The sequence below is a fragment of the Agelaius phoeniceus genome, chromosome 19, assembly GCF_051311805.1.
Source record: "Agelaius phoeniceus isolate bAgePho1 chromosome 19, bAgePho1.hap1, whole genome shotgun sequence".
In the NCBI taxonomy this organism is placed as follows: domain Eukaryota; kingdom Metazoa; phylum Chordata; class Aves; order Passeriformes; family Icteridae; genus Agelaius; species Agelaius phoeniceus.
In genome coordinates this window covers 4,153,073-4,172,207 of record NC_135283.1, presented here as the reverse complement: position 1 = coordinate 4,172,207, position 19,135 = coordinate 4,153,073, and the positions used below count along the sequence as shown (strand labels likewise).

Sequence of the window (19,135 nt, the reverse complement as noted above, 5' to 3'; positions counted from 1 at the left end):
GCATGGGAGATACCTGCAGGAGGTGCCATGTCCTGCTGTCCATGCCCTCCTGCACCCATGGTGTGTGTCTGTGACTCTGTGTGTGGGAACCCAGAACATCCCTCTGGCTGTCCAGGATGGCCAGGACCCCTGCCAGGGGGCTCAGAAGCCCTGGCATGGAGCCCAAAACACCTGTGGGTTTGACTGTGACCCGTGGAGCAAATTACCAACCTTAGATGAAGATCAGCAAGCCACAACAGTTTAGGTAGAATAATAGTGAAATTATCATGGGGTAGAAAAGTACATTTTGGGGTTTCTAAAATGGGGGTTCAGGAGGCAAGATGGAGGGATCTGGGCGTGTCCAGCCTTTCTCCTTCTTCTTCTTCTCGGCCTCCATCTTCTGCTGTGATGGTGGCACTTTTAGATTGGTTTAGAGTAGAAGCTCACTGTCTAACATAGGTGATAGGTATCGGGAAGTAATTGTAAATATTGCACACATAGTTTTTAGTATAAAGACATAACACCACCCTGGGGACAGGCAGTGTGCCTGGAACTGTCCTGCTGGATGGACTTCAGCAGGGCAGGAGAAATTTTTTTATAGATAAGATACAATAAACAACCTTGAGACCAAAAACTGAAGAGCTCCGACTCATTCTTCAAGCGCTCGGGCTGGGAAAAGAGACATTAAACATTTCTCAGGAGCATGGATCCTGAGATTTGGGGGGCACTCTGCCCCTCTGCTGCACTCAGGTGAGACCCCAGCTGGAATACTCTGGAACTCCTGCACAGGACATGGACGTGGGGTGATTGGAGGGTTGGAGCAGTTTTGATCTGAGGAAAGGCAGGGAGAATTAGGATTGTACAGCCTGGAGAAGACTTCAGGATGAGCTAACTGCAGCCTTCCAGTACAGAACCACAGAATTTGCTGAGTTGGAAGGGACCCACCAGAATTATTGAGTCCAACTCCTGGCCCTGCACAGGACACCCCAAGAATCCCACCATGTGAGAGCATTGTCCAAATGCTGCTTGAGCTCAGACAGGCTCGGTGCTGTGACCCCCTCCCTGAGGAGCCTGTTCAGTGCTCAGCCCCCTTTTGGTGAAAAGCTGTTCCTTATATCCAACCTAAACCTGCCCTGACTCAGCTTCCTGCTGTTCGTGAGGGGAGCCTGCAAGAAACATGGGGGTAGAGTATTTACCAGGACAGGACAAGGGGGAATGGCCTCACACTGACAGAGAGGAGGTTTAGATTTGTTTAGTCATCATTGCTGGAAGTGTTTAGAAGACTGGAAATGGCACTCGGTGCCATGGTATAATTGGCAAGGTGGTGTTAGGTCAAAGGTTGGACTCGGTGATCTCAAGGGTCTTTTCCATCCTAACTGATCCAGTGATGAGAGATTTGAAGAAATTGTTCTTTGTGAGGGTGGTGAGGTAGTGGAACGGAGCAGCTGTGCCTCTGGGAGTGCTCAAGGCCAAGCCGGACAGCGCACTAACCAACCTGCTTTAGTGCAAGCTGTCCCTTATACCCACGGCAGGGCTGAACCTCGATGATTTCTACAGACCCCCCCACCCGCACCATTCCTCCCTCACCATTCCTCCCTCACACCCGGCGGCCGCCCCGCGCCGCCCCCCGCGCATGCGCCCCGCCCGTCCCCGCCCCCGGCAGCGCGCAGGCGCCGGGCCCGCCCCCGCCCGGCACCGCGAACGACAGGCGGCGGCGCGCGCGCCCCTCCCGCGCAGGACGGCGCTGCCCCGGCGGCATGAGGGGAGAGTGCGGCCGGCTCCGAGCGGTAAGCACGGCACCGAGCTCCCGGGCCCTCGGCCGCGACCCGCGTCCCCCAGCCCCAGCCTGCGTCCCCCAGCCCCGCTGCCCTGCCCCACGGCAACTTTCCCATTGTCCGCCCGCTCCCCGCCGGCTCCTCTCAGCGCTGGCTGCGGGGAGCACCGAGGAGCGGTCGGCGCTGCCCGCGGAGGACGGGGGGTGGTGGTGGTGGTAATGGTGGTGGTGGTGGTGGTGGTGGTGGGGCAGGGGTCGTGGTCGTGGTCGTCGGGCGGATCACGGCGGCCCCGCGGCTGCTGCGCTCCGGCCGCCCCGGGCAGGCGGCTCTGGCCGGGTCCCTCCGGGGCAGCGCGGGGCTGTCACAGGTGTCCTGGAACCCTCCCGGTGTGTCCCGGAGTCCTACGGGCCAATGCGGGGCTGTCACAGGTGTCCCGTCCCCTCCCGGAGTGTCCCGGGGCAATGCGGGGCTGTCACAGGTGTCCCGTCCTGTCCCGAAATGTCCCGGAACCCTCTGGGGCAATGCGGGGCTGTCAAAGGTGTCCCGGGGCTGTCACCGGTGTCCCTCCATCCCGTCTCCTCCCGGGGTGTCCCGGATCGCTCCGGGGCACCGCGAGGCTGTCACCGGTGTCCCTTCTCCTCTCGGGATGTCCCGGTCGCTGCGGGGCTGTCCCAGGTGTCCCGGATCCCTCCGGGAGAGCTCAGGGCTGTCACCGGTGTCCCCCCATCCCGTCCCCTCCCGGGGTGTCCCGGTTCCTCGGAGTTTCTTTGTTGTGTAACTCTTTTTGTCCGGGGATTAGAGAGGGTTTGCGGCTGTTTGTGCTGATTCAGGTGGTTTTGGTTTTTTTTAAAAAAAGAAAAATTGCGTGGTAGTCATGGGTAAATTCTTCTCGGGGCTGGGATGCCGGAGAACTTTCCTGTGGCTCGGGGGGTTGTTCTTGGCTCCGGCCGGGGCCGGGGAGCAGCCGAGCCGCGCTGCCCCAGCTCCGGGGCCGGGAGCGCTCCCGCAGCGCCTTCCGGACAGAAAAGCGAAGCGAACTTGCTGTAAACCCATAGCAAACCCATTTCTTGCTGTAGCAAACCCATTTCTTGCTGTAGCAAACTCATTTCTCGCTAAAATGAGGCTGGCTCGCAGCCCGCGATTCATATGCGAGTGCTACTGCCAGGATTTTTCAATAAACGTAATTGCAGTCGAGAGAGTTCGGGTCAAGCACTTTGCTGGGTAGAGCAGGCACGAAGCCTTTGGAGTAATTCCTCTCCGTGTTGCCAGTGAATCTTTTCTGGCTGCATAGTGGAATTTTTCTCGAAGTTTTTTCCCTCAGCTATCTCATAAGTTTTCCTCAAAAGTTTCAATTTTTTCTTGAGATGATCAAGGAGTGCTTTTGATCCATCAGTGGGCTTTTGTAATCCATTTTCTTTCCTTCTTTCTGCAAACAAGCACTTTTAACACTCATTTTTTAAATTTCTTTTTGTGCTTTCTGTATTTCTTTATTGTTTTTTTCCCTCCCCCTAGTCCCTGCTCTGAACAGGGCAACCCACATACAGTGCTGGGGGACTGGGAAATGCTTCTCTGCCTGTCGCTGGGATGTGTCAGTGTTTGGTTCTCAGCAGCAGCAGCACAGGAAATGTCACCATCCTGACAAAGAGTCATAAAATATGTTGAAGATTTGTTACTAAAAGTGGACTAAAAATGTGCTAATTTTATCTTGTCTTTGGAAGAAGTGATAAGTCATTTCTGACAGAAATATATATATATATACATAGAGCTTTTCAGGGCCCCTGTTGGGTCTTAAAAGAGGTTGTCAGGGAATTGTGAAGGATTTCCTGTGGAATTGCTAGCGTGGTACCACGCACAGACTAATTGTAAGAGAAAATTGAAAATGGCTTCCTACGTCTGACAGATGGTTTTAAACATTTCTTTTTCAGGTTTGAGTTGATCTCCCTAAACTGCAGCCATGGTGCAGAAGTACCAGTCCCCCGTACGGGTGTATAAACACCCTTTTGAGTTAATTATGGCTGTAAGTATTAATTTTTGCTGCAATTTCCTTCTTGACAGTTGCTTGTGTTGCTGAGTGATTGCTGGGCTTTGTTTGATAGGTATTGTAGAATATCCAAAGCTGAAAACAAAATGCAAAATATGAGAGCTGTGTGTTTCAGTGATTTCTTCTCTGCCTAGAGTATTTTCTTAACATAATGTGCTCTCTTTCTCTGCCAAAGTTTAGACAGTGTTTGCAGATGTATTTGAAAGTTAGTGCAAAAGTAGCATCCAAGTGTGGTGGGAGTTGATTACTGGGGGCAGACTCTTCTAGAACAGGAGGAAATGTCATGTACACTGATTAAAACATTGTTATGTTGTGTCTTCATCAGTGTAGAGTTTATAGGATTAGAGAGCACAGAGAAAGCCATGAAAGCAAGGATATGCCTGAATGAAAAGGGAGAAAGGACACTGGAAACATTTTGAGGGAAGGGAAGAAAAAACTTTGCAGGGAGGCCAGGGAGATGAACAAAAAACCTTTGGGTGCATGTTGCTAATTGGTGTGATAGTGGTACAAATAGTAATGGAAAGAAAGAAATTTAATTAGGTTCTCTTTTTTCTCTTTTTTTTTTTCCTCTCTCCCTCCCTTTTCTTTCCTTTTAGAAAACAGAGCAGAAGTAGGTATTTGACATTTTAAAGTATATTCAGTTGAAACCACAGCTGTGGGGCTCTTATGAGTTACAGAGAGCAGTTAAGGAGCTTTTCCCTGATAAAAACAGTTAAAAGTGAACCGTAATCTAAATAATAATTGTTTGATTTCTCTTGCTGAAAATACTATGTTTAATGGCTTCAGAGAGAGTTTTAATAGTGCTGATAGTGTAAATATTTAGATAGATCACGTGGGTTGGAGTGCAGGGTTCCTTACAGAAGTGATCCTTTGCAGTCACAGGGCAAAAAAGGATTAGATCACTCTACAGGGAGTACTTGCATTTCTTTTTATCTTACTCCTAAGGCTGCCTGCAGTGTTACACATGTAGGTCTTGCTCTTGCAGACACTTGAAGGCAGAGCTGTTATTTTGCTGAGCAGTGAAGAAGCCAACTGTGATATGTGTAAGGTCTTGTATGACTTCAGTAGCTCTGACAGCTGGGCTTCAGGTGGTCTCTCAGTGAAATTTGATGGTGTCTGTAATTTTAGCCTTCAGTGAAGTTATATTGGCTCTTAGATCAATCAGCCAAAATTAGTTTCTTAAATGAAATTCCCTGGCTGTTTGCTAAACTGATAAATCTTTATCTTGCTGCTGAGTTGAAGGCAAAAATTCTTCCTGAGTTATTTCTTCAAGGATATTTTGAGTCGAAATGTCCACAAGGCTTTGCTGGGTGTAATTAGAAACACTTCTGACTATTAATATTAACTGAGAGTTTTCAAACTCTTCTGTGTCTTGGGGATAATATCTGAAGAATAATATTTAACAAATATAAAGTCTTCCCTTACATTAAAGCTTTTCTTTAGAAAGCAAGAGGCTATAGTAGGTATGTGACTAGGCTAAAATAATAGTTAAAAATTAAAAGTGAACTAAGAGGAGAAGAATGCTTATAAAAAGGAACAGCCAGACAGGATCCTTTCAGAGACTTGAAGTTTAGCTGAGCAATAATACATCTGATTTATTTAGCCTGTGTCAGAACAGTGGGTTATCACTTGTACTTGTTCAGAATGTGAGCACTGGATGAACATTCTCCCCCTGCCATATTGCTGCTGTTACTGATTTTTAAAACTTGTAAAATTCCTGCTGGTGATCCATCAAAACTGTCCATGCATTTTCTGAAGTGTGTGGAGGAGTCCATGAGCCAAATTCTGTGAGGAGTATAAACAGTATATGCAAGCTTGATGCTTTTTGTTACTGTTTTGTTACTGTTTCCTCTTGGTTGAACAGTGATTGCATAAGTTGATGAAGTGTTTCTGGGAGGAATACTTGTGTCAAATTCTGTGCTCGCTAAAGTGGAAGCACTACATTGCATATTCTCAACAAAAAAAGTGCTATAATGTTATTTTAACAGTGCCAGCAGCTCTTCTGAAACGAGGCACAGCCTGGCATATACCAGGCTTGAATTTAAAGCACCCAAGAAATGACTTAACATTATGTGTTGTGTTTGATTTTCCTTTGACCCTCTCTTTTATTTGCACCCAGCCCTTGAGAGAATGTGTCCTCAAATAGAGGTTTAAACCCACACCCAGAAATACTCATCTGTCAGTAAAAAATCCCTGGAGTAAACTTTGGTCAGTGCAGCAGCAGTGTTCTGTGTGCTGAATTGTTTTAACAAAAATCACTGTTTCAAGCCTGGCTCTTGGGTGAGATCTCATCTTTGTGTTCAGGGGCTGAGTACTTCTAAAAATTTTCTTTGGCCAGTTGTTCTCCCTTCCCTGGGTGTTCTGTGGAACTCCAGGGTAATTCTTTCTCTGGAGAATAACGAAGTTCACCAGTGTCAGTGAATCCCCTGTGCACTGGGAAGATTCCCTGGATGATACATGTTGCAATTGCAAATTGGAACTCATGAAGTCAAACTAATATTTAGCCTTCAGATCGAGAAATCAGCATTAATTCTTCTGTTCTGGAAGGCACTGAGAGAATGCCGCTTGCAGAGTGGGTCATTTATAGTGCAAATTTCCGTTTTTCCCACTTCCCCCTTCCTGGGTTTCCAAGAGGTACTTGAGGGAGAATGGAGCACAATCAGCATTCCATTCATGCAGCTCTAGTGTGCTCCCAGGGAACTTTGTTCTCTGCTAAGGGGGACTGCAGCTCTATATTAAGACAAAATACTGGATTTAATTCCACTTTGATCAAAGCCACAATTGTCAAAATAAAAGTGTTTTGCAGGCAATTATGATATAAAGACTTCTAAAATAGACAACAGTCAAAATTCTTTTCCTGAGTTAAAATTAGTGTTGAAAATAAGTTTCTCTGTAATGCTTCCTCCACTGAAATCTAAAACTCATGTGCTGAACCCTAATATATCTCTCTAACAATATCCTTAAGGCATGACCCCTTCTCTCCCAGCTGGGGATTGCTGAGGAGCTCAGAGAGTTGGGGCATCCATTGCTTCAAAGCTTCCTGCCTTCCCTCAGCATTAAAGTCCAGCTGTGTAAAATCTAATAGAAGCTACTTCCCTTGGAAATTTCCTTCTACTGGCAAGTTGTGTGGTTCCAGATAATGCTTAAGATGCAAATCTTTTAATAGAACCATTTCCTAAACTTGAAAAGATTCTAGAATCATAGGTTAGGAATTACCACTCTTCAGTCTGACACACCTAACCCAGGCCAGATGATTTTACCAAATACTTTCCAAAGCTGACATGATGATTTTTGGCTGCTCTGTGGAATATCTGTCATAATTAACTGATTGGAATCTCTGTGTGTTAGTGGATATGTATTTAAAAAAGCACCCAGAGCAGCAGCTTGCCCAGCTGTTCAGGAGACTGAATAGAATTTTGCTTCTCCTCCTGTTCAGAGTTTACGTAATGCTGGAAGCAGCTGAAATGTGGAAAAATGACTGTTTACTTAGACTCACTTGTCAAGTTACCAAGGTTAAATATACTGCAGAAAAACTGAGAAGCTGCTTTTATAAAACTTCCAAAGATTACAGATTTCAATTTTTTTTATATTAGCTTAAAGAGGTTTACATTTAAAGTAATACAGGGACTTTGCTGAATAAGTAGTTCTTAATATTAAAAGGCAGTTAAGAACTTGAATCTTCCTTAACACACGAGGCTAAAATTAACTTTGGAGATTCACAGCTCATTTTCAGTCTGACATACTTTAGATAATTCCCCTTGAGTTTAATTTCCAAAGTAAATTTAAATAATGAATAATCACTTGCAATGGCATTTCAAGGGTGGAATTTATGCAAATGGAAAATAAATAAGATATTTGAAAAAGCACAGATTGGATTGAACCATTGACCAGCAGGATTTTTCTTTTTAAGTTTCTGAAAGCTCTGTGGAAAATGTATTGCTCTTCAGCCCATTTAAAAAATGTCCTATTTACAGTCAAAATCACTTAGCTTCAGAAATAATGGGAATTTTAAAAAATTGATCTTGCATTTTGCCACTGTTCTGATGGAATATCTGAACTATCTCAAGCATGACTCTTTCCTAGTAAGTATAATGTGTAGTGCCTTTGATTATATTATCATTTTAATGGTTCAAATTTGCTGCTTTTGGACATCAGGCTGACTCTCTTTGGCTTTATGGATCTAAAAAATAGTTCTTAAGGTGTATCTCATGAATTAAAGTATCCCTAAATTACAGGTAAGTAATAAGATTGTAAATGGGATAAATGCGCTTCAGTGATAAGAGTAGATTAGAAAAAAAAATGATTTGTCTTTCCAGATTGACAAATCAAAGTATAATCCCTTGATCTAGATTGTAATGAGCTTCCTGATCAGCAGTACATTATTATTTCACTATAAAAGTTATTACCTTGAAAAGTCATTTAAAAAAATTCAAACTCTATCAAGCTAAGTGCCACACCTGCTCATAAACACTCATCATTTTTATTCCTTCCAGTCTCATTTTGTTTTCCTGGAAAAAATACATTTCACACATCACGTGGAGAGGGGTTGAGAGGCTGGTGAGGAAAAGGAAGCTCTTCTGCAAGTGCTTTTGAAAGCACAAAGTAGGCTTTAAATATATAGAGAAGTATTTTACTCCCTGAAGAAGAGTACTGTGCTGAGAATTTGTCCTGGATACTTAAATCCTGGGGAAGGGAATAAACTTGAGTGTTTGCTCCCAGAACCTCTGAGCTGTTTTCCCTTCTGCTGTAGAACTCCCTGAGTCTCATCTGCTATGCTTCCTGCCTTTGAAAAAGCTGAGTTGAAAATTCAGCCTTATTTGCTGTTGGAAATGTGTTGGTAAAGCTGTGGTGGAGCAGAGTCTTGTGTGGAATTTCTGAATTGATATTAAATACCTGCAGGTTCTCTGCTGGTTGATGATGGTGGTGTTAGACACAATGTAAGAAGAAATGATTATTTGGCCACTTGTTTGGAATGAGCTGTGGGTAACAAATAGGAGAGTTCACTTAAGTACTATGGAAAAATATTGACTTAGCAGCCAGCTAACAGTGCAATTCATGTGTTATTTTGTGTTATTTCTGACCTGTTTAGCTATTTCCATGCTTGGTTTCCTGGTTGTTTATTTTTTTTTGGGGGGGTGCAAGCACATGACCTGACTGTAGCTGACAGCTGCAGTTCTCTTGTTCACCAAAAGCTTTGAGTCAGTTTTTAACAAGTCCTTTACACTTTAAAGGCTAAGCCACCACTGCTGTCACACTCTGAAAGGTGTCAGAGAAAGGAAAATATGTATCAAAACAGTTTTTGTGTTTTGTTCTGAAAGCACTCCAAGCTTTTTACCCCTGCAGGTAGGTGTTTCAGCTCTGCTGTGAAGTGCTGCTCCAGGATCTGTTGATCCATCCAAGTGATGCTGCCTTTGAGTTAAAACTCCTAAATTTGTGGGAATCTGGCAGAAAAGAAGTGGTTACACATCCTGCAGAGTCCTGGACACTCAGGGCTCTACAGTTACAGTCTGGAGAAGGTATAATAACTTCATGCTCATGGTCTAAAGTGTGGTTAGACAGTAAAAGCATGTGCAAAAGCCTTCAAAACCTTGTGGGAAAGAGATAGGGTGATTTTTTTTGGGATTATTAAAAAACCATATCCAGGGAGAAGCCAGAGGTTGCTTAGAGATCAGAATGAGGTGTTTCCATATTGTTGGGCAGTCTGTGCTGCCCAAGGCTTCACCTTCAGTCAGAGTCCAGAATCTGGAACCCAGAATTGAGGGGTATTTGTTGTAACCAAGACTGCTTTTGCTTTGAACTTGGTTTGGAGTCAGTATGTTCCTGGAGGGAGGCCAGGGATGGAATCTTTAAGCTCCTGCATTCTGAATGTAAAATGAATCTTCTGAGAATATGCAAGGAAAGCTGTTAATTAGCTCAAGTTGAAATTAATTACAGGTTGGTCTTAAATGGTCTATTTCCTTTTCTCCCAAGTGAATTTGTCTTGCAATTTTTTCATGTAGTTTAAAAATACTGTGCATGTATTCTAAATTAAGAACTAGGATGTTGAGCTGAATTATTTAACACTTTATTTCGTTTTTGTGATAGAGTTAAGACAGGTCAGGTTAGCAGCTCATGTAAAATATTAAGTAAGGCCTTTTACAGGTAGTTTGATAATTTGACTTTCTCCCAGTCAAACTGCAGCTGGTTCAGCCATCAGCAGTCAGTGAGTGTGTGAGATCAGAGTCCTGCCAAGGGCCCACACTGGTGGCAGCATGGCTGGGAGGACAGCCTGGCATCCTCTGGGCTCCACTGCCAAAAGAGCACAAGCCAGCAGTGAGCCATCACAATTTGAGATCAGCTCTCAAGTTCTTGGCTTTTCTCTGCACAGCTTTTGCTCAAGTCCTGCTGATTTCAGCCCAGTTCACAAAGTTTTTCAGCTTGTGGCCTTTTTCTTCTAAGGGTCAGAGAAATATCACCAAAATGTGCTTTCCCATTGTAGCTGAGCTGATGCACCAAGCCAGCCTAGGGACACAGGGTGGGCCAGAGCTGTCCTGGAAAAAAGGAAGATGAATTCCTTGTCAACCCCATTTCCTCACTGGGTGCCCTTAGGGCTGCTGAGCAGCCCTGTGGGATCAGGTGCTCATCCCCCTGTGCTGTGGGTGAGCTGCTGGCTGCAGGAAACAGGAGTCAGAAGGGCATCTGGCACTGGGGCTGCTCTGGGAGCCCTCAATTCCGTTGGGAAATAATTAGGGATCTGCAGTTTGAAAAATGCAGAAGCTGCTTGTTGTAACACTAAATGAAGGGGCCATTAGAAACCTGATTCAGCACTCTTCAGGTATTATTTAGCAGTGCAAAGTACTTGCAAATTGCACTTAATGGTTTGGAGTTGCGGATTCTGTGAGTTGCTTTGGCATAAAGGGGGCTCTGTTCTTGCTTCAGAAAAATGAAAATTAAAAAATTTCTACGTTGTGTGCTGGAACAATCACGTGTGGATGGACTGGCTGCCTGTCTTGCTTTGTATTCATGTATAAAACTTCTGTTTGAGCATTTTCTATCTTGGATTTCTCTTGGGTTTTACTTTATTGTAATTAGTTTTGGGGTTCTATATATATGCAAATTTGAAAATAAAAATATCACCCGGCTACCAGCTTTAACTCTGGCAACAGCAGAGGGATTGTGGGAGGGAGCAAAGAGAAGCTACTCTTTTGCAATAAAAATGAATTTTTATTTAAACTGTTTTAATTCTTAATTATAAATGTTTGGGCTGTCTTAAATTACTGTTTCAAGGTTTTGTCATGGTTAGATTGATGAAGTTAAATATCTAAATCTGTGGGGTTATGGATTACTGGATAATTACAGCTGTTTTCATTTTGTTGGTATTTATGCTCTCATAACTTGAGTACAGATGCTTTTTGGAACACATGCAGATCCATTTGTGCAGGAGTTGAAAGCTGCACTGCAAACCTCACCATCTCAGCCTGTCTGATAACTTTCTGCCATGCCTAGTGCTGCTGTAGTATTAGATCATATCTCTGTGACAAGAATAGATCTCATTTTGTGAAAATGAGTATTTCCCTGGTGGTGGTCGGGGTGGCAATGTGCCATTTAGAGTTGTTTATCCCACAGCAGAAGGGAGCAGCTTCCTGATGAGAGCACTTCCTTTCTTGTGTGCATTGTGTCCCTTCATTTAGTGTAAAATTCAAATGCCAAAGACATTTGGTCCAGGTCAGGCATAGCAGGCAGCAGGAGCCTTTCCAGAGGATGTTTTCTTCAGGTTATTTCATTCAATGTGTGAATTATACTGTAGAATTTGCAAAGCTGTCTTTGCTGTGCAATTCATTGGCTTGTAGATAAGTTCTTCATTACTGAATTCAAGGCACTATGAAATTATTTCTTTCTATTGAAGTGTTTCATGGTGTGTGTGGTGCAGCCATGGAAGTTGTAATGAACAGGATTTAAGGCAATTTCACTTGAACTTGTTTGTTCTGTGTTGACTAAACCAATTCATGCTTTTGTTTGCCTTTCTTTGCTGTAAAGGAGGGTGATGAACAAAGAACTGATTGTCTATAATCTCTGACATTTAATTTCTTTTTAGAAAAGAATCAAATTACTCTTGACTGTTTGTTTTGGGTTTTTTTATTATAATTATTATTGGCTTATCTTTTGAAGCTAGGTGGTGTTTTCTGTCTGTTTTATTGGGGTGCAGAAGCTGTACCATGCCAGTGATGGATCTTGCACTGGTATCACCTGGTTATTGAGATATCTGGATGATGAATTAGGATTTTTATTCTGTCTCTTAATGAGAAGCACAGAACTGGATTGCACCATGAGGCCTCTCTAGCTCGTGCTGCCTTTCAGGCAGTGGCCAAGGGCAGTGTCTGCCTCCAGGGGAGAAGATAGGAATGAGATAAACATATGGTAACACTCTCTTAGGATACTCTCTCATCCTCCAGCAATGTGTCTTGACAGCCCTTCTGGTCCAGAATGTGCCATTGTCAGGAATAACCTCTCATGTGCTTGGTTTCTTGTGCTCCCAACCCTTCTGGAGCCCGTGAACTCTGTGCTCATGACACTCAGCCAAGAGATGGATCCTGTCCCTGGAGCTGGCAGAGCTTGCTCAGCCTCACACCTCCTGCTCCTGTGTCAGCAGAGGCAGCCCAGCCTGGCTCAGCCTCTCCCAGGTACCTCCCTCAGGTCTTCAGTTACTCATTTTCATGGTGCTGCTCTTAGATAGTTCAGTAGTTTAAGATTTCACATGAGGAATTGCTGCTCTGTACTCTTGGTTTTCCACCATCAGTTTTTTTTACCTTTTTGAGGGTCTCCTGATACAGCAGACATGGATGGAAAGTATTTTTTTGTTACACTTCCTAGCTTGAGATAAATGGTGTGCAGGCTCCAGACCCTGTCATGCTGCATTTTGCTGGCATTCCATTGACTTTAGTGAATAGTCAAAACTTAAAACTTATTAATTTGTTTGCTTAACATAATATGGCTGCTCTCTGCCTGGCAGTTGATGTTTTGCTGGTCCAAAAGCCAAACCAAGGTGTTGCTATTTATCTATTTATTTAATTTTGTGTTCTTCTGCTGAAGCTCACTGTACTGACAGCCTTGGAAGAGGGAAATCACTGGTGCAGTGCTTAGAGGCCAATTGCCTCTGGGCCAAATGAGAACCTGGTGGGTGAAGTCTGAGGCAATGAAGTCAAACCTGTTCCACTGAACCTTCATGGAAGGGGGGGGAAAAGTCTGGAGAGTTTTTTCCTTGTGCTGGTACAAGTCCTTAACCTCTCAGGCAATGGTTTAATGAGGAATTCTGCACCCACACTGTAGCAGTGCTGTAGTCATCCTGTCCTCCTCCACTCATAAATTAGATTTTGTCTGCACAGTAATAATTTTATTTAAAATAGCCTAACATATTCCAGATGTTAAACACGTTGTAACAGACCTTCTTATTGAAAGTGTCTGTGATTCTAAGACCAAACAAGAGACGAATACTAATTATAGGACTCATAAAAGTGAGGCTTAAACGTGGTACAATAGAGCAGCAAGGAATATTTGACTGTTCTAAAAATAGATCCTCAGTGGACACAGTGAGATTGCAGCTGAATTGTAAAAAACTGACTGCAGAGGCACCAAACACGCAATTTTGTTAACTGGAAAAGGAAAGGGGAAGCCAAGCACCAAATTCTGCTTTCAGTGTGACAATACCCCGTGCCTGTGAAATGCCTGTTGGCAACACAGAGCATGCTTGTGATTGTTCAGCTGCTGTAGGACAAGGAACGGTAATTAAAGAAACGGTAGGACAAGCTTAATGATTTACAGTTGTTTTTATATATGTCTCTTAAAAAATTCACAGGGAGATAGGTTCCTGTGTTATGTAAAGGGCTGTGCATTGCCAGTGTTGCAGAATTAGGAAGTGCTTGGGAATAGCTGCCATTCCTCAGTAATCACATGTCGGTCTCCAGGCACTGAAGCTCTCCTGGCCTGTCGCCAGCCTTTGCTGTGATGCTCTTTTGGAGGTCAGCCTCTTCTCCAGAGTGCTTTAACCTTGAGCCAAAACAGTCGTGTCCTGTGCAATTGGGGTCAGAAGCCAAGTTTCCTCTCGGAGGAAGGAACTACTGAAGTTGACTTTAATTGCAGGGCACATTCTGTCAGACAAAGTGTTGTGCCCCGAGCTACGTGGCTTCTGGGCCAGACTGATTTCCATCTGTCTTGCTGGGAACACGGGCAGGGCAGGCATTTTTCTCCGAATATACAATAGCGTTGCAAATGTGTTTAATACAAACAAGTTACAGTGACATTGCAAGTCCATCTGGGATTGCTGTGGCCCCCACGAGGCCAGGTAAGATCTGTGGGGGGTGAAGAGCAGCTTGGAGCAGCCCAGCTGTGCAGTCTGTCCCTGGTGTTCCACCTTCAGTCTAGACCAGAACAATGCCAGTTGTTTTCTAACCAGCAATTTGATCTTGGTCTCTCAGTCATAAGCCAGCCTAACCTGAATGGTCAGGCTTTCCCAGCTTACTCCAAAGGAAAGGAGATTAAAATGATTTTATTTGCATTCAATGTGGTTGTTGGGTTTTCTGTCCTTAACCTTTTGTTTTTCTTGAGGAAGGAGTGGTACTTGCCCAACTTCTCTATTCCAGGTTCTCATTTTAGAGGTTTGTGTTTCAGGATTGTACAGAGGCTGCAGTTGAAGTTTGTCTTGCTCACTCTTCAGTGGAGGGGCACTTGGGCACTTTGGGCTCTCTGGACTTCCCAAAGGGAGGAGGAGAATTAATTATTCTCTTGTGTGTGCCTGGAAGGCAAAGCAGGTGTAACTCTGATTCCCACATAGGCTGTCCACTTTCTCCTCTGTCCTGCCCTCACATTAAGGTGTCTTCTGAAGATGGACATTTAGGTTCCCATACAAGAATCAATTATTACACAATTCCACCTGTGCAAATTTATTTAAGCAAACCACAGATGACTCATATCTGTTTTAAAGTAACCACTCTTCAAACTAAAGTCATGTTGAGGCATGTCTGTGGTTACTGAAGATCATCTTTTACAGATAGAAGATGGAATGATAACCCTTTTCTTCAGCTTGCATCCTTTATCCCCAGTTTGTTCTACCTGCTGAATTGGTGTACCTTTTGCCATCAAAACTTCGAATAAAATTGCATTAAATCATCAAAAGTTTAATTTTTATCTGGAAGAAGATGGAATCTGTGTGTAGCAGAGTGGTTTTCAAGTAGTCATGGGCCAGTTCCCTTCCAGTGTCATTTCATGCAACATGAGGCCCCTGTAATTTTGCTGGTAAAACTTCTCTGAGCACTTTTCTGAAAAGAAAATGCCCAGATGTTGAATGGAAGGAGCACTGAGGGGGATAGAGTGGAAAGAGCCTGCATGGGTGGCTTGACTGGGCCCAGCCCTGATGAGAATTGAGGTTTCTGTGTCTGCCTGTTTCCTTCTGGTGCAGAAAGAGGCTCTTTGCTTGCCCTGCTAAGTTGGTGACCACAGCTGAAAAACTCAGCAGTGAACTACCAGTAAAATTCCACTTACCTAGAACAGAACCTTTTCTGAATCTCCTGTTTTATTTATAAGGCCTAAATTATTTTAATGAAATATTAAAGTATTAAAATAACTTTAGGCATGCTTGAAAACCCTGAACACTGAGGCTGAGATTCTTTAGCTCTGTAGCCAACACATTTAAGCTGCCATACAGAGGAAATTTGCTGCAGACCTTCCTGTCCCCCAAAAACTCCTTTTTTTGCCAGTGCTTCTATTCCCTTCCTTGCTTTTGGTTTTGGGCAGTCTTAAGTGAATCTGTGCTATTTTTAGTATAACTCAGATTTGTCAAGAATGCTTAATGAACATATGTTGTCAAGTATTTCCTTGGACAGGCTGAGAGTGTCACTGATGTTTAGTTGCAGGTGCTGTCTAAATGGAGCATTTTTTTAATAAGCTGCCTCTGAAATCCTTTTGATTTCTGGTTTGTGTGCTGATAGAAAAACAAGCACTTCTTTGCTTCACATTTACTTTGCAGAGAATGTAATCTAAAATTCTGAAATGTGTGTAAACTTTTTAAATCACTACAAGGAAATGTGCTTTTCCCCCCCTAAAATTGTTACTATCTTTTTGATAGTAGGCAGGGTTTGATGTCTGCTGTAATTTAACAGTAGTAGAAAATCAGTTCTAAATCCTGTTCCTGAAAGTGATACTAATATGCATAATCCCATCTAGTTGATTCTTAGCCTGAATTTCTCCAAATCATTCTTTGCAACATCTACCAGAGGTGAATTTGTTGCTGTGCCCTGTGATTGACAACTGAGATAATGTCCCAAAGTCCTCATGGTTTGGGGTCATGTTTTGTGCAGTAAGAATGTTTTGGTTTCTGTAGGACTCCTGCTGCTTTCTCTGTGTGATGACCTCCAAGGAGAGAAGTTTAAACACAAGCAAGACAAACTAAAATGGGTACTAAATTTTGGGAAGATGGTGTGGATGCTGTGCTGAGTTTCCTTGGAGATCTGTCCAGTTTCAGTGACATTTAGCAATGACCTGGAGGATGTCGTGAGCAGTGTGGTGTTTTCAGGGCAGTGCTGGGTTAATGGTTGGACTCAATGGTCTTAAAGTCTTTTCCAACCAGAATGAGTTTATGATCCCAAGTGCATTCCACCTCAAAGCCAGGTTACAAGATCTGGCCTCCAGGGTTGCCTTTAGACCTGTTTAAAATGCCAAGCTATGCATTTGGTGTGGATTTGGAATGTAATTAAAGCCAATAAGTGATCAACACTGTAACCATGGAAATGCTGCCTGAACCACAGAGAGGAGCAGAAATGCCAGTAATTGTGTGTTGGTGCAGTTGCTTTCACTTGGAAGTGCTTTGTAGCAGTTTAACACATGAAAAGTCCTGCTATCAGAAATCCAGGGTGATGTGTGATGGGTAAGCAGCACTCTGTGAGCTGCAGTTTCCTTTATAACACAATTTCAGTGATATTTCATGATTTTTGTGATTGGCTGTGTGTATCAGCTATGCTTTTGCCTGAAATTTAACATGAAGCTGTTCCTTTTACACCGCAGAAGACTTGGAAGAGATTAAATAGGTGTGAAGTAGCCTGGGTTGTGTCTGCAGAGCTGTGTGGAGATAAAGCTCTGTTCTGAAAGGTTGTTTGGCTTCCCCATGCACATCCCTGGTGTTCTGGATGAGTGGTGGTAAGTGCTGTTTGAAGCCAAGAACCGAGAAGAAATTGTCTCTACATTTTTATGGCCTCAGAGTAACTTAGTGGAGCCAAGCACAAGGAGAACTTCCGTGCTGTTTCCTGTCTCCATAGAGATTTTTAATTTACTGAATCAAAGCCCTTCATACAAGATCACAAAGCAGTTATTGAATTTGAGTTTAGTCTGTATACTGGGTGATTTTGTAGTGGTTATGGGCAATGTCCTCATTGTTTTCAGGAATTTGCAGAATGGATGTGAAGCTGGAAGTTTCTTGCTGTGTTTTTCTAGGATTTGAGCAGCAAATTGCCTGCCCTGCACGTGGGTAGGGCTGTTAACCTATTTGATAGAACAAATAGATATTGTTTGTTCAGTGGTGACATCCACTGAAGACAGGATCACTTTAACAGGTAGAGTCTATTTGAAATGTGCAAGAAACTTAACTGGGTATTTACTTTACTTGAAAGTACTGTGGGCTTCTAGTACAGCTTCTAATATGTAGAAATGGACAGAGCAGACTTACCCTCTCCTTTTTATAGGAAGTAATAAAATCTGAGGCTTTATAGAGTTAAGCTGGTGGTGAATTTAAATGTATTGGAATAAATCTGCTCATCCTTTCTTCCTCTTTCTTTATGGACATTCACAAGGCACAAGTGGGTTGTTCATAGCAGTGTAGAGCCTGAAATCCTTTCCAGTAAAACTTGACTAAATCAAGAGAACCCCTTAAACAAGTATAGGCACCAAGAGAAGATGAGGACAAGTAGAGATTATGCTTTTCTGTACACTTAATAAAACCTTTTCTTCCATGCAAGACTCTTGAGTGCCAGAGGAGCTGTTGAGGGCAAGAATTAATGGCTTTGGTAAATGCCAGGAAAAGAAATGTTTTCTTATTCACCTCATTTTCCTCAACTCCTGCTTTCATGGAGAATTTCTCAGGAATTTCATTTGGATTCCACAGAAGGAGAGGTGAGCTGAGGAAGCTCAATTTGCTGGCTGCTAAGCCAGTTATTCTTTCAGATGCTTTCTTGAGACAAGGATTCTGGAAAGAACAAGTCCTTGTAGCACTTCATGATTGAACAAAACCCAAGGAAGCCCTGGTGGTGTTAATGAAAAGGTTTTGCAATGCCCTTCAGTGTTTGTTGGGTGTAAGAGCAGCTTAGAGCACAGGTTATTTAACATCTGTGGGTGTTGGAGGCCCAGGGAGTGCCTGGAGACTGTGCAGGGTTCTGTGCTGCCTGGGAGCTCAGGGCTCATTCAGTCTGGGAAGTCTCCCTGGATCTTCTGAGAAGAAGAGATGCAAAGCTGGGCTGCACATTTGAGCACCACTTCAGTGCAGGGTCAGAAATACAGCATTTGAAGAATCTGAATATCATGCTGCAGTCAGTTTTTGAACCACTGACAATTTCTCTTCCCAGATACTCAACCTGAAAGCTCTGATCTCTGCCTTGGAGAGCATCCAAGGTTGTTTTCAAAGATTGCTTCTCTTGCTGTTTGAGAAATAATTAACCTTCAATTACAACTCATGAACAACATCTGTGCAAAGGAGGTTCTTGTTAGTACTTGTCTGATTTGTATAATAATGTGTTTGTGTGGTGTATTAAAAAAAAAAAAAGACAAACCCCAGAACTTCAAAAGCAAAAAAGCCATTGTAATTGTAGTCCAAGGATCTGATGCATCATTATATAAAACTTTTACGGCCTCCTTTATGAAAATTTTAGACTAACTCCATTGTTTATGAACTTTAAGGTAGGAATGTACTTCTGCAAAGCAGAAGGAGCTGGGCCATTTTGCCAATTACTTGGGAATGCTTTGCTTTGGAAGACTGGATATGAACAGTGCTGTAAACTTACACTCTTAATGCACTAAAGTTCATTTAATTAGAAAGTTCCAGGTCACTTCTTACACTCATGTGGTAAACAGGAACTCTTTAGCCTCTAAAATGGAGCAGAATGTTTATCTTACTCATATTGACTTGTCCTATTGATTTTTTGGTGTAACTTGCAGAAGGGTTATTTATTTTATCTTGGGTACACTTAATAAGCATCATTAATACTGAGATGGCCAAATTTCTTTGTACCAGGGAACAGAACAGAGGGTGAAGACAGTCTATTGTGTTCTTGAATGACTTGTGCCATTCCAGGGTAAAATGGACTTTTTTGGACTGTAATGGAGG

The 19,135-nt window shown here is 43.2% G+C and overlaps 1 protein-coding gene across 1 annotated transcript in view; it reads left to right on the top strand.

The window, feature by feature from the left end:
* The first annotated feature begins 1,633 nt into the window (after nucleotides 1-1,633).
* Nucleotides 1,634-19,135, top strand: part of SEC14L1 (SEC14 like lipid binding 1) — a 43,539-nt gene continuing 26,037 nt past the window's right edge. Inside the window, exons 1-2 of the mRNA XM_054644849.2 lie at nucleotides 1,634-1,766; nucleotides 3,680-3,771. Coding sequence (XP_054500824.1) covers nucleotides 3,709-3,771 — 63 coding nt within the window. The 5' untranslated portion in view covers nucleotides 1,634-1,766; nucleotides 3,680-3,708. The remainder of the gene's footprint in view (nucleotides 1,767-3,679; nucleotides 3,772-19,135) is intronic.